This window comes from Aspergillus viridinutans, assembly GCF_018404265.1.
Source record: "Aspergillus viridinutans IFM 47045 DNA, scaffold_3, whole genome shotgun sequence".
Classification (NCBI taxonomy): domain Eukaryota; kingdom Fungi; phylum Ascomycota; class Eurotiomycetes; order Eurotiales; family Aspergillaceae; genus Aspergillus; species Aspergillus viridinutans.
In genome coordinates this window covers 2,354,508-2,368,112 of record NW_025091219.1, presented here as the reverse complement: position 1 = coordinate 2,368,112, position 13,605 = coordinate 2,354,508, and the positions used below count along the sequence as shown (strand labels likewise).

Genomic DNA, 13,605 nt, shown 5'->3' with positions numbered 1-13,605 from the left:
CCGATCAATGAGACATGAAATTGTCCTCCTTGTCGACATATCTCCATCAGCTAAGGCCGAACGATGTGTTAGTCGAAGTCAAGAGCACAGCAGTCTGGTTACTGACTATTCAGTGCTTAGAGCTTGCTTGATAGTCTCGTCGGTCGGGAACGACGTTGGATGTCAAATGCGGCCTCGAGAATGCACTGAAGCCGTATTTCTTAAGAGGAATCGCTGGCAGTGATTGTCGATTCAATATTCTCCAGATCAGTGACGTGCTTCCTCAGCATTACTACGGCTCCAAGACTAAGACGGGAAACAAATGGAGTTGCTGCGTTATCCTCGCCAAGCTGGTCGGTAGCAGAGGTGTTATTGTGATGCTCAATCATTCCGACGGCCGAGTCAATAGCCCGGCGTAGTAAATGCGGGCGACTAGATGCATCGTCTCTCTGCCCAGATTTCAAATAGTTCCAAGTCAAAACGTCTTCTAAGCCAGCGACTGGATGCTGAAGCGCATGCTTGATAAAGATTCGTGTCGTCAAGAATGCTTTTTCGGTGTATTGTGAGGACTCGACGCGACGGTTGTCGTCCACAGCAAGGACGTCATAGCCGGCCTCGTCTGTGAGATATTTGAGTGATTCTGAGCTTCTAGAAATCCGAGGAGATACTTACTGTAAAATGGGTTCTTGACCAGCACAAGGCCCATGATGGAGACCAGGATCTGCAAGGCAGTGGACTTAATGGGCGACCAGCTTTCCTCCGCGTTCTTTGTTGGCCAAGTACCTAATATGCTAAGACAGATTCGACCGTCTTCATACAGGTTGGGATTGACCCTACCCTGCCCATTCGTCCAGGAGTGGAAGAAGGAAGCGGGAGGCTTGTTGGGGTAATCTTCAGGGAATTGGAAATCAATCACAAACGGAGCATGCTCGTATGGCGTTCCCTGAGGACCAATGATCAAAACTCGTAGGAGATCTATCCTAGATTCCCAGGTCCGAACAAAGATTCCAGGAGGCAGCGATGTCTCGAGAATCTCATATTCCTTCCGTATACGACTCATCCGTAACCCCGATTTTCCGCGGGAGGATGTTGATATGAAATGGTGGTCAGAGGGAGGATCACTTTCCAGAAGAGAAAATCCTGGAGGGCATGTGGACGGTGACGGACATGACTGTGCGATAGATGCATTGGAATGATCATCCGCTTTGGATGTCTCCAACTTTTCTTCCTGGTCCTCAACAATTTCAGCAGTGATATTGATCTCAGCTACTTTCGGTGCCGCAGAATCCTCCAAGCCGATCACATGGCGCGAGTCGTCATTAATGCCATCCTCGTCGTCGGAATCGTTATCCGCCTCGAAGTCATCTTCTGTCAACCATTCTTCATCGTTGCTGTCGTCATCAAGTCGTTCGCCACCTTCATATTCATATGCTCGATCAAACATGAAGGGATTTGACGTCCAGGGGGGCAAGCCGGGTAAGTCAAACATGTCAAGCGGTGGAAGGGGCAAAGGGGGAACATCGTAGTCATCATCAATCACCATGAGTATTCTCTCCAAAGGAACGCAAATATCACGACAACTGCTGCGACCGACCTGTCGAACAGTAATGTTGCCCTCGATGTCCACTGAGACGATCCTACCAAGGAAGTCACAAGGGGACTGTCCGTTGTACTCATCGTGATGAACAACATAACGGGAAGGTAGAGGGGACGAATCGATAGTGATCCCATTTTTGAACGCTTCCGACTTGAAGAGTGCCAGCTTCATGGATTCAAGATACATGGACATCTCGAAGAAGTTCATCGGAAAGAGAAAGCTGTACAGGCAAGGCCCAGTGACCGCGGGCGGATCACGAGGTGTTGGTGGAAAGACCGACCGATGGACCTTTTCTGGAACCAGGAGCACTAGGTCATCCAATGCTTTTCCTAAACCAGGATACACGCTTAGCTCATAGACAGAAACTTGAGTAACGGCATCACCCAGTTCACCCAATCTGGAACCCGGTTTCAGCATGTTCCCCTTATGGAGCAGTTCGATATCTGGATCTTTGTACCATCGAACGGATGCTACTCTTTCTCCGCTGTCTACAGCTTGTACTACGCCAACCTTTCGAGCACGATGGGACTCATGGCGGCAACAAGACGTGCGAATAGTTTCGAGACTTTCGCTCAAGACGACAAGGTTTCCAGGCCAGACCTCGTCATCGCCACCACCATTGAACTTGTGCAAAGAGGTAGCGGCCTCGGTCGTGACGCTCAAATCCTGCCACTGGACCGTCACTTCAGTTTGGGTGGATAACACGCGAAAGAGATTTATGTCATAACCAAAGGACTGGTCGGTCGGTATCTGCTTGTAATTGTACTTCGTTGCATCGGCTGGGTTGCGAAAGCGAACCCTATCTCCGGGGTCCACCTCAACCCACGTGTCCGATCTGACTGTCCTTTCATTGATGCCCTCGTTGGGTAGCTTGCCAAAGTCGCACTTCATGGCTGTCCCTTGTAGCATTGTTGCTCGGATAATCTCACTGTTATTAGCACCATATGACGGCCCTGCACCATAGACATTGGGGCAGAGCCACTCCACGTGAATATTCATGGCAGGAGTCGCCAGGACATGACCTTCTTCTGGTTGTGATTTTGAGCCCGTTTCTAGGGACCGCTCTCCTCGACTCAAGTTCTTTGAGGACGTCAGCGTAAATTGTCCAGGAAAGACAAACTCAGATTCCACGGTCCAAAGGTAGTCGCCGTTGGGCAGAGGATATGACCTCATGGCATCCTGGTTGCTTGGCCACGATACAACGTTGTCGGTACCAACAGTCATAGGAATTTCCAAAGCAAAGGGATCCAGAGGTGACACAACTTTCTGGTTTTGAAGAAGGACGACTGCATCGCGCTCAACCTCACGCACAACCCCCAACTTTTGTTCATAAATTATGTAGTCACCCTCGGTGAACTCCTCGTAATTCTGAAGCTCTGACAGTGGGACATTATGGAGCAGAGGGGTTGTCGATGCCTCTTCTACGGATCCTGGAGAATTGTCACGTTTGATGGCTTTTTCGGCAAACTGCAGTGGTCCCTCTTCCCCTGTCATGGGGTCTGTCTTTCGATATGCAATGGGCTCAAGCGTACAGGTCACGGCGGCACCAATAACTGTACCGCTAAGAGTGTCATCCAGATCTCGTTTGACAATTTCGCCAGTGCCTAATGCTCGATCAATAAGTTCAAGATCATCCTCGTGTAGAAGAGAGTTCCCTTGCGCGGGTTCCGAAAAGGTAACATAGACATAGCCTTTGGGTGGCTTCAAGGAATTAGCCTTTGAAGTATGTTGAGCTCGACAAATAACATACTGCGCCAGTCTCTAGAAACTCAAGCAAGTCTTTTTCAGGCACTGAAGAGTACGAGACTATCAGAACATCATCTAGAGGCTGGTGGGTATCAATCTGCGAAGGGAAACCCCTTTGTCAGCCAATAACATCTGAAGAAATAAGGTAAAATGGGTGTGAAATACATCGTGGTGAGTTCTCTACTCATGGCCGCGTTAGTTTGCTGGACATTCTACAGTTCCACCTTGGTGTCACTCACATTAACGATACCCAACAGAGAGGGCTTTGATTTGAGACGACATAGGTCGTTAAGGTCGAGCTAGTAGGCCTTTGTGAGTTCAAGAAGTCCTTTAACAGGAAATATGATGCTGATAGTAGTGCTGACCCTCCTATTGCCCGGACTGGGAGCTTCAGTAGACGCTGACCTAGAAGACATTGTAATGAGAGTGAGAGACCATGAAGATAAGGAGGGACACGATGTGCGGGGAATCAGCGAATATCAACATCTAATCTAAGAATAAGAGCTGCATAGGGTGCGAAAACCGGAAGACCTCAAAGAATCAGTAAAGGTCAAAACAGAAAGCAGTAAGAATAGAAGGTGAAGGTGCACAGAGCAAACAGAAGAAACAGTGTTCTTGAGATGGGGAAAACAATCAACCAACAATAGATACCTGAGGCTATCACATGCGCTAGTTGGCCTCAGGTCTCTGCAAGTACATGCATCTACTTTCTGATTACTAGGACCTGTTACTCAGAGAGGTTGTGTTCTGGCCGTTGACGGCTACATCAAATTGTTTGGACAGGAACATTTCGCCTTCTAGTTATCGCCAGTAGATCCATAGTTTACAGCTACCCACCGAGTCTAGGTAGAGAGGGGCATCTGAAAATTGGCGCAATCTACGGAGGTTGAGAGGTACAGGATCTGGCGGCTAAGCAGACTGACATCAAAGAGGGATTTATCTCACCGCTCAGAATTTATCCGAAAGTCGATTGACGACTTCATCTGCTCAAACAATCGTGTCGCCTTGATCGCCTTAGCATACAAAGATATTCCTTGACTGTGTGTCTGCGGACAATTGAGTTTGCTTCCGGAACCTGAAACGTCATCTTTCGCGCAAAAGTTCCAGCACCTGTACCATACGTCAGAAATTGACCGGACTACCCTGCGCGACGACCTCCCTCCAGCTAATCACCACCAAAACTACTCCCTTACTTGAATTTTATCGATCGTACAATTCAACCATGTCAGAGCCAGGCCCCGAGTCTATCCCTACAAGCGCAGATCCGCGCAGCAAGAGACCCGTCAAACGTCGCGCAGTCACCCCGCTCAGCGAGCAAGCATCGCAAATCGAGCATCTCTTCCGCGACCCAAATAAAGAAATAAAAATCCCCGAAGCGTCGAAACAACGAACCTCGGGATCACTTGCTCCCCCTCCAGAGATCGTTGCGAATGTCCAAGGTTCTTCGGCTGGTGCGGGCTCCGGGGAATTCCACGTCTACAAGGCGAGTCGCAGGAGGGAATACGAGCGTCTGCGCTTGATGCAGAGTGAGGTCGAAAAAGAGGAGGAGGATAAGGCTTGGGAACAAAAGAGAGAAGAAGCGAGGCGGAAGGACGAGGAGAAAACTGAGAAGAATCGGAGGAGAAGAGAGAAGAGGAATGCGGTGAAGAAGAAGAGCAACAACAACAATAACAATAACAACGACCAAGATGCTGCGGTCTCCAATAAAGGGCCTAATAAGATGGCAGTTGAACAGGCACTAAGGCGCACAGAGAATGGCCACGGAGACGAGGAGGATCAGGCGATGGCCGTGGATGGGGCTGATCAGTCTACTGAAACACCAGGAGTGATCATTCACGAGGATTGAGCCTACGAGGCTGCTAGGTGGATTGGACCGACATTCGCCGAGAAACGATCCCTACCAGGTGTGCACTATGAAGATACCCATGTAATTTTAGTCTAGAAGGATATTCGTACAGTTTCGGAGTTAAATCGTGTAGCATTATGTACGCATTTTTATTCGAAGAATTGGGCCTCTAATCGTCTCCACCGGTCATGTGAGCACCACCTGCCTGCTGTGCAGACTTACCACTGCAGATGTCGTCAACACGGAGCAGAAGGCAGGCCGACTATGGAACGTTAGCTCGATACACTTTCAAAAGGGGGTTTTTTGAGGGCGTACCTCAACTGCCGTCTTGATGCTCTGGAGTTTGACCGCTTCCGGTTCCCAGACGCCATACTCCTTCATATCGACAAGGTTACCCGAGTCACCGTCCAGACCCCAGGTGTGCTGACCCTCGACATGCTTAGCTCTCAGGCGTGTGAGGACACGGATGGGGCTGGCACCGGCGTTCTGTGCTAATGTCCGGGGAATAACCTCCATAGCGTCCGCCACAGCCTTGTAGGGCCATTGTTGAACACCTTCGATGGACTTTGCGAGCTGACTCAATTTGACTGACACCGCCATCTCGATCGCACCACCACCAGGGCACAGCCGTGGATGGAAGATGACGTTTCTGGCAACGGACATAGCATCCTGCAGGTTTCGTTCGATCTCGTTCAAGATGTCCTTGGAGGGACCACGCAGCAAAATCGTGCAGGCCTTGGGGTCCTGGCATTTCCGAAGGAATGTGAAGTATTCGTCACCAATCTTCTCGATCTCGAAAAGACCGCATCTCGTTCCCACGTCGGACTCCTGCAGGTCATCGACACGGTTGACAATTGTGGCACCGGTGGCTCTCGCAATACGGTTGTTGTCGGTCTTTCTTACACGGCGAATCGCTGTTACATTCGCCTTCACTAGGAAGTGCTGGGCAAGATCTGAGCAGAATTGTCAGTCAGTCGGGTCATCGGTCGTAGTAGAGAAGTTACAAAAGTCTTACCTGAAACGCCCTTCTCGGTGAAAACAATATCGGGCTTCAGGGCCAGGATAGCATCACACATGTGCTTCACTTGTTCCTCTTCAATTTGAAGAATACGGTTCCAGTCATCCTCCTTGCTGATCTCAATGTTTGTCTGAGACTCTCCCTTTTTGTATTCAAGTGGGCAATCGAGCAGGATGATTCGAGGATTCTCTATCCTTCTCCGCATCTTAGGGTGAGTAATGTCCTTGTTGATCATCACACCGTCAATAACTTCGCTGTCTTCAATCTGTCCACCAGGAATCTTCTCAATACGAGCATAACGCTTGATGTCAACTTCCCTCTTTCCACCACCAGCATCGAACGAGACAGTCCGAACCGCCTTCAACGCGAGGTTGCACATCAGTTCCGACCACCGGGAGACGAACTTGGTCCCGATGGACGACTGGATCAGCGAGTACATCGCCTTATCATCGTCAATATCCACGGGCAGTGAGACTTCCTCCACGATGGCAAGTGCGTCGGCAAGAGCACGCTTAAAAGCCTGAATGATAACGACGGGGTGGATGTTGCGTTCGAGTTGAGGAAGGGCCTGGGCAAGCATTTCACCAGCTGAAGAATGTTAGACACAATTTCAAGTGAACGACCGACAGTAAAGAATACCTAAGATGATGACGGTTGTCGTTCCGTCTCCGACTTCCTCGTCCTGAGTGCGACTGAGCTCGATCATGCTCTTAGCTGCGGGGTGCGACACCTCGATTTCTCTCAGAATAGCATGTCCGTCGTTCGTCAGAACGATACCCCCCATGGGATCCAGCAGCATCTTCAACATGGCCTTGGGTCCAAGACATGACCGGATAATGTCCGCAACGCTACACACGGTCCCTATTAGCATCGGAGTGGGTATATTGGGGTCGAATGTCACACGTACGTCTTCGCAGCGGTAATATTCGAAAGCTGTGCCTTACGGCCGACCTGCCTGTCACCAGCATTGGTGTCTGAAATGCACGCTTAGTGGTCTGAAAGGAGTGTGAGGTATATGGGCTTGAATAACATACTCATCACCACCACTGGGGCCTGCATATTAGCGGTGTTGTCGGGTTACTTCGGACGAGACGGTTTAAGGAATGAATTTCAATAGAGCGACGAATATCACTGTCCCAAACACGATTTAGAAGCAGCCGAACAATGGGCCTGCTGAGCTTGAAGACGTGGAGTTGTGCCCGCACCACCATCAAATTTCCAGCGCACCGCGAAGTGGGATTGAAGCTCACCGCCCCCTAATCTACTTTGGGCTTAGTTCGTCAGCAGTTTCCCCTGAGCTATCAGGCAAATTATGTAGAAATTAGGTAAATAGAGACTGAATCATTTTCGACTTGACGTTTCTAAAGCAACGCCGATTAAACCCTATGATGCTCCAAACCTGTAAGATTCCCAGAAGACATAGTAAATATGCCTATAACATGACTACCAACGCCCCGCCAAATAACGACCCAAGCACCAAGTTTCGGTCAAGTCTGATATCAACAACACCGGGGATCATTATTATCGCCATGTTTCCAATAGTGAGCAGGACGCAAGAAGGTAGCTTAGCACAGTCGTGGATACCGGATGTGTGCGGCAGTCTGATCAGGCAACGGAACATCTCTTGAAAAATCGGCTCATCCTCCAAATCTTCTTCTGAAGCCGACTTCGCATTTCCAAGATGATTGATGATCGTCTCCTGCGAAACTCGGGAATGCCCGACCTTTCTTCCAAGGGTTGACCTCCGTACCAAGTTGCATATCTGATGTGAGTTTGACTCTTATCGTCCCCATCCGCGAAGTACTCCTGGATCGGAGATGAGTTGTGCTCCGTTTCGACACCTGCATCTGCAATCATCACCTCATGAGGATAGGTGAGGTCTGATTCCATGGTTCTGGATGCGGATTGTGCCTGGTGAACTGTATCGCCGAGTGTATGTTGAGCTTCTGCCGTAGCTTCTCCTTGGTTTTCACCGCAGTCCATCTGTTGAGGAAGTACATCTGGCGTCTCTCCGAACGGGTGATGTCCTGCTCTGTGCGTTGACCGCCTCTCCACGAATTGCGAAACCACGCTGTCGAGCCATGCAGAAGCATGTCGGTTGCGATTATACGCGACTGGGCTGCGGAATTTGAAGTGAGGGTTCTCGCGTTGCAGACGCTCCAGGCGCTCCATGTGAAGCTCTCGCATTATCTGCTGCAGGTGATGTGGTAGGCAGGCCATGGCGTGTTCGTCAAGATCGTAAACAACTTCCTCCTCGTCTTCGGTGTCGTAACCAGCGACTCGTGGTGTCTGTCCGTAGCTCTGCCACTGCATTGTGTTGTAGCCGTAGTTGTAGTTGTAGTTGAACTCTGTATGGAGGCTGGGAGGAGCCAGAGGGATGTAGATTGGCATGATGAAAACCAGGTATAGATACGCCTTATGACTGCCAAAGAAGATTTGGGGAGATGCAGAGTATGCTTCGAATGTGTTGAGCTGTTAAGTGATCCTAGATGAAGCTGTGTGCTGGAGTGTTTTATAGTCCCTAGGAATGTCCTCAGGCATCAGACACTGTGAAGTAATCATTCTGTATGAGCATCAATATACCTTTCTATTCACTATTATCTTTGTGTTCCACAGAGCTGACCATTGAAGGAGATCAATCACAGTACATCAAGTAGAAATAGGTCAAGTTATAGATTCACTCATCTTGATATCATATTGTAGACCTTAACAATGATATTCTTCTGTGTAGAAAACAATTGAATGTCTATAAGCTAACATTGATATAACTTTTGTTGACTTGCATTTGTGAATGCATAGTTCAAGTAGGATTTAGCGATAATTGCATATATAGGTCAGATTCGACGACACCGCTACTCCCTGCAGCAAGATTGATGACGGACTTGCAGGATACAGGAAGTTTCTAAGAATCAGGTTCTATCTTCAACTGCCCAAGAATCTCCCATGACTAAATACATCAATTGTATGACAATGTCTGATACTGTCCAGTGTCGTACCCACAAGACTCCAAATTACATCATGCGTCGGTCTAACAATTGTGCAAGGGCTATATATCCAAAGATGGTTCCTGTAAGTTGATCAATACTCCCTGCTTTCGCCAATGTCACAGACATCGAAGACTCCGTTTTCAGGAATTGAATGCTTCTTCAATGCCTCTCTCAATTTCTTCGGAGGTTCCAGGACGTCTTCCTCAGTAAGCACCCATGTGCCCCAGTGCATGGCGGTTGCTCGTTTACACTTTGTATCTCTGAATATTTCCACAGCATCATGAGGGTCTGCATGCATCGGACTCATGATAAAACGTGGCGCGTATGCTCCAATGGGGATCAAACCGAGGTCAAAAGGTCCTCTGAATTCACCGACCTGCTTGAATGCGGGACACGAAGGGTAATTATACTCGGGGGCGTGATCGTCCACACCATCCGGAAGTTCAGGTACCGCACGGTATCCAGTATCTCTGAGCACGATATCCAGAGTTAGCTTGAATTAGATGAAGAGGTGTACTAGGGACCCTTGACATACCCCGCGAAGTAAACCTTGCGACCACCAGACTCGACGTACCACGACGACCACAATGTTTTCTCTCGGTCAAGGAGTCCTCGGGCACTGTTATGCTGGCATGGTAGGCAACCGATACGCGCTTTGATATCTGCAGACTTCGACGCGAGATCGCCCGTTGCTTCCTCAACCTTGGTCTCTGGCTTTGAAGGCGAAAGGACGACATCCCGCTCGTCCCACCAGTCCATCTCAGTCATATTCTTAATTCCCGACGTAGAAAACCACTCTTTGTTGCCCAGAGGCGCAAAGAAATGGCAATTCGGATGCAGTTTGGCGATCTCTTTCACTGTTGGGTGCGACAGATGGTCGTAATGGTTATGGGAAATGACAACTGCGTCGATGAAAGGGAGGTCTTTGATCTGGCAAGGCACCTCGGTGTATCGTTTCGGTCCGAGCCAGGAGAAAGGCGAGCAACGGTCCTCAAAGACAGGATCAAACAACACCCGCAGACCGTCGGGAAACTCGACATAGTAGCAGGCATGGCCCAGCCATGTCGCCCTCAGATTGGACGTCTCCCGGCTGGGCAGAAATTCTGGTTTACGGACAGGAACAGTTGGAGGCGTAGTGTCAGGCCGGTTGCCTTTCCCATTTATCTGGCGACTTTACGTGCGAGAAGAAATGGTCAGATCTGGTCGATAATTGAATTGCTTTGAGACCACTCACGAAAGGATATCGAAGGCGATCGTAGGTTTGATCGGTCTCCATGAACTGAACAGGTTAGTCAGTACTGCAATGCCGCTTACAGCGTCTTTTTTGACGACTAGTCTTACTCCCATGGGTTCGTGAATCCGCCTTGACGGTGATGGCTTTTTTTCTGCGCATCATCTGGCAAAGGCGAAGTGGGAGGCGTAGTGATAGTGATAGCATAGAGAATTGCCGCGGTCGATGAACTCATATTCCGCTTCATTGAGGGCGTTGAGGAATTGTAACCTTGATGCTGGCGAAAGCCAAATAAACGTCGCAAGAATGAACGCATTTGCTAGCAAGCAGCCTCATGCGCAATACTGGACACTCTATTTCTCTTTATCTATCCAACCGAGCCTGGGAACAGCTCAGCAGGCAGATGGTCACAGGGGCAACAAATGAATCAAAAACGGATCCAGCTTTGAGCCTTTCACACGGAGTACGAGCTGCGCTGTCAGCTTTAGGCGGCGATTTGACTGGCATCAACCCGAACAAAGACTGGGATGTCAGCGACTAATCCCGCTATCTCCGAGCCAACGCGATCCTTGGCGAGGCTCGCGCAGCTCATCATCCTCAAAGGACTAGGTGCGTGTGAATGAGTGAAAGCTGGAGGCAGAGCTGTATCATCTTTCCCTTAAGCGAAGGCGCGTAGGCATGTCTGAAGTAATGCTATCCAGACCTCGATCGAAAGTATAGAGCCAAACAAGAGTATCCATAGATAGGTCTTCGCAGGTAACTTGTCTCCAAACCGAACAAGACAAACCCGGGGAAACGGGTTTATCTCGGCCCGTCGTAGCTCCGATATCAGACGCCACGGACGTTTTTTGAGATGCGCCGTCACAAAAGAGTATCCGGTTCGCGATTATCACGCTCATCTCCATAGACTGGGATGGAGAGAAATGGAGCTCCGGATACTGCCGGGCTGTCCTCGCCTGGTGACCTGATTCTGCAACAGAGGAAAGATGCGATCCAGGCGGCGGTTCAGCAACCCGGCGATGGCGGCCTTTTGTCTCAGCTCTCCAGCAACCCTTTCTTCACAGCGGTAAGAAGATCAACAGCCTTGGAAGTGTGAGTGCGATAAAGGAGAATTCAAGAAACTGACGAGTAGGCCGTGGGTACAGGGTTTCGGTCTCGCTGGTCTTGGAGCAGGCTTGAGCTTAGCTCAGAAAGGCGTTCGACATGGTGCCGCCCTCCTTCGGCGTCGTATGCTCGTGGATGTCGAAATCAGTATCAAGGACGATTCTTATCCCTGGTTTCTCCACTGGATGACCCTCTATCAACAATCACAACTTAACGCCGCTCGCTCCGCAGCCAGCAGGTCTGGCTTCATGGAAACTATCCTCCAGAAACTGACACCGGGAATGCGCCACCTCTCGATACAGACACAAAAGGTCGAACATGCGAATGGCGCTATGCACACACACTTTGCACTGGTCCCTGGTCCGGGAAGGCATGTTTTACGTTACAAAAATGCGTTCATCTTCGTCAATCGGATGCGGGAGTCCAAGTCGCAGGATTTACAGACGGGCCGGCCATGGGAGACGATCACATTGACCACACTCTATTCACATCGGCACATTTTCGAAGATCTGTTCAAGGAGGCTCATGCATATGCGGCCAAGTCACACGAAGGCAAGACGTCCATCTACAATAGTTGGGGCACGGAATGGAGACTATTTGGACAACCGCGGAGAAAGCGCCCATTGGACTCGGTGATTCTTGACGAAGGTGTCAAGGAGCGGATTGTGGAAGACGTGAAGGACTTTGTTTCTAGTGCAAAGTGGTACCATGACCGGGGAATTCCCTACAGACGCGGCTATTTGCTCTATGGGCCACCTGGTACGGGAAAGAGCTCGTTCATCCAGGCATTAGCGGGAGAGTTGGACTATGACATCGCCATCTTGAACCTTAGTGAGCGGGGGCTGACTGATGATCGACTGAATCACCTGCTCACTATTGTGCCGAACCGAACCATTGTCCTATTGGAGGATGTGGATGCTGCTTTCTCGAATCGGCGTCAAACTGACTCGGACGGGTACCGCGGCGCCAATGTGACATTTTCAGGCCTGCTAAATGCCTTGGATGGTGTTGCGAGTGCTGAGGAGCGTATTATTTTCCTCACAACAAATCATGTCGAGCGACTCGACGAAGCCTTGGTTCGGCCCGGTCGAGTTGACATGACCGTTCGTCTAGGCGAAGTCACTCGCTACCAAGTCCGCTGTTTATGGGATAGGTTCTATGGTGACCTTGACACAAACGGATCTTATAGGCGAGCATTCCTCGACCGGCTACAGGAGTTAGGCCTCATAGAAGACGAGAAAGGCTTCAAAGCCGATCGGTCGAGAAATACAAGTGCTGCGGCGCTGCAGGGCTTGTTTCTGTACAACAAGGGAAATATGGAGGGGGCAATCGCAATGGCCGAGGCACTCACACGTACAGTGCATGATTCGGCCGAGGGCGACCATTAGTATGTACATCATCATGACTTGTAAATATATTTGATAGATCTGTGAGCATGCATGTATCAGGACGGCGTCAAGTCAAACATTGTTTGTTTCTACATAAGCAATCAGAAATGTGAACTCGATGACGCTGGTGCAGATTCACCAACTACCTAAGCACCCCAGATGGTAATCGGCACTGAATCTTCTAGTTCTGCCACCCTCCCTGGGCTTGCACAGCCATCGTGATGACTAGTAATTGGGATTATTCCTATCACTTGAATGGTTCTTCAGCGATCATTTTCAAGGCAACTAACCAATCATGACAATCAGCACACAGCTGACGGGATAGCCTTCCTGAGTAGTCGAACTACTGTCAATTCTCCATCCTCTTCAAGACCACGCGAGTACGAGACCAATGGGACACCAGATCCTTCGCATCTCACCGACATCGCCAAGCCGATCATCCTGTGTCGAAGCGCTGCGACAACAGTCACTCCAGGCACGCAGCCAATCACCCCGCCGGCAAGCTGTCACCTTAACCGCCGACATCACAACCACCAAGATATGCTGCAGGATAATTCAGTTTCTTCACACTAGCTGGAGCCTCTCACATTTCAGACCCTTGACGCTCTGCATGATGGATTTATGGCGTCTACGGACCCGGAAACTCTGGAGAGTGAGGGGTATATGTCAATGTTGATCCGCCTTTTCACCAGCATGTCGATTCAATGCA

The 13,605-nt window shown here is 49.7% G+C and overlaps 6 protein-coding genes across 6 annotated transcripts; 2 read left to right on the top strand and 4 right to left on the bottom strand.

Moving 5' to 3' along the window:
• Positions 1-200: 200 nt before the first annotated feature.
• On the bottom strand, positions 201-3,738 carry Aspvir_005767 (ubiquitin-conjugating enzyme E2; the record flags this gene model as incomplete). The annotated part of the gene is made up of 6 exons (XM_043268980.1): positions 201-598; positions 652-3,277; positions 3,327-3,419; positions 3,488-3,502; positions 3,562-3,621; positions 3,688-3,738. The coding sequence occupies 6 exons, from the start codon at positions 3,736-3,738 to the stop codon at positions 201-203; spliced, it is 3,243 nt and encodes a 1,080-aa protein (XP_043124915.1).
• Positions 3,739-4,544: 806 nt separating this feature from the next.
• Positions 4,545-5,168, top strand: Aspvir_005766 (PRKRIP1 family protein; the record flags this gene model as incomplete). Its single annotated transcript, XM_043268979.1, has 1 exon — positions 4,545-5,168. One exon carries the CDS (start codon positions 4,545-4,547, stop codon positions 5,166-5,168), a length of 624 nt encoding a protein of 207 aa, XP_043124914.1.
• Positions 5,169-5,337: 169 nt separating this feature from the next.
• Positions 5,338-7,245, bottom strand: Aspvir_005765 (chaperonin-containing T-complex subunit CCT3; the record flags this gene model as incomplete). Its single annotated transcript, XM_043268978.1, has 6 exons — positions 5,338-5,430; positions 5,484-6,121; positions 6,184-6,774; positions 6,826-7,034; positions 7,094-7,160; positions 7,221-7,245. The coding sequence occupies 6 exons, from the start codon at positions 7,243-7,245 to the stop codon at positions 5,338-5,340; spliced, it is 1,623 nt and encodes a 540-aa protein (XP_043124913.1).
• Positions 7,246-7,791: 546 nt separating this feature from the next.
• Aspvir_005764 (uncharacterized protein) lies at positions 7,792-8,577 on the bottom strand (the record flags this gene model as incomplete). Its single annotated transcript, XM_043268977.1, has 1 exon — positions 7,792-8,577. One exon carries the CDS (start codon positions 8,575-8,577, stop codon positions 7,792-7,794), a length of 786 nt encoding a protein of 261 aa, XP_043124912.1.
• Positions 8,578-9,264: 687 nt separating this feature from the next.
• Aspvir_005763 (putative Zn-dependent hydrolase/oxidoreductase family protein) lies at positions 9,265-10,651 on the bottom strand (the record flags this gene model as incomplete). The annotated part of the gene is made up of 4 exons (XM_043268976.1): positions 9,265-9,643; positions 9,709-10,344; positions 10,408-10,452; positions 10,515-10,651. The coding sequence occupies 4 exons, from the start codon at positions 10,649-10,651 to the stop codon at positions 9,265-9,267; spliced, it is 1,197 nt and encodes a 398-aa protein (XP_043124911.1).
• A 666-nt stretch (positions 10,652-11,317) lies between these two features.
• Positions 11,318-12,896, top strand: Aspvir_005762 (bifunctional AAA family ATPase chaperone/translocase BCS1; the record flags this gene model as incomplete). The annotated part of the gene is made up of 2 exons (XM_043268975.1): positions 11,318-11,470; positions 11,550-12,896. 2 exons carry the CDS (start codon positions 11,318-11,320, stop codon positions 12,894-12,896), a joined length of 1,500 nt encoding a protein of 499 aa, XP_043124910.1.
• Positions 12,897-13,605: the final 709 nt, after the last annotated feature.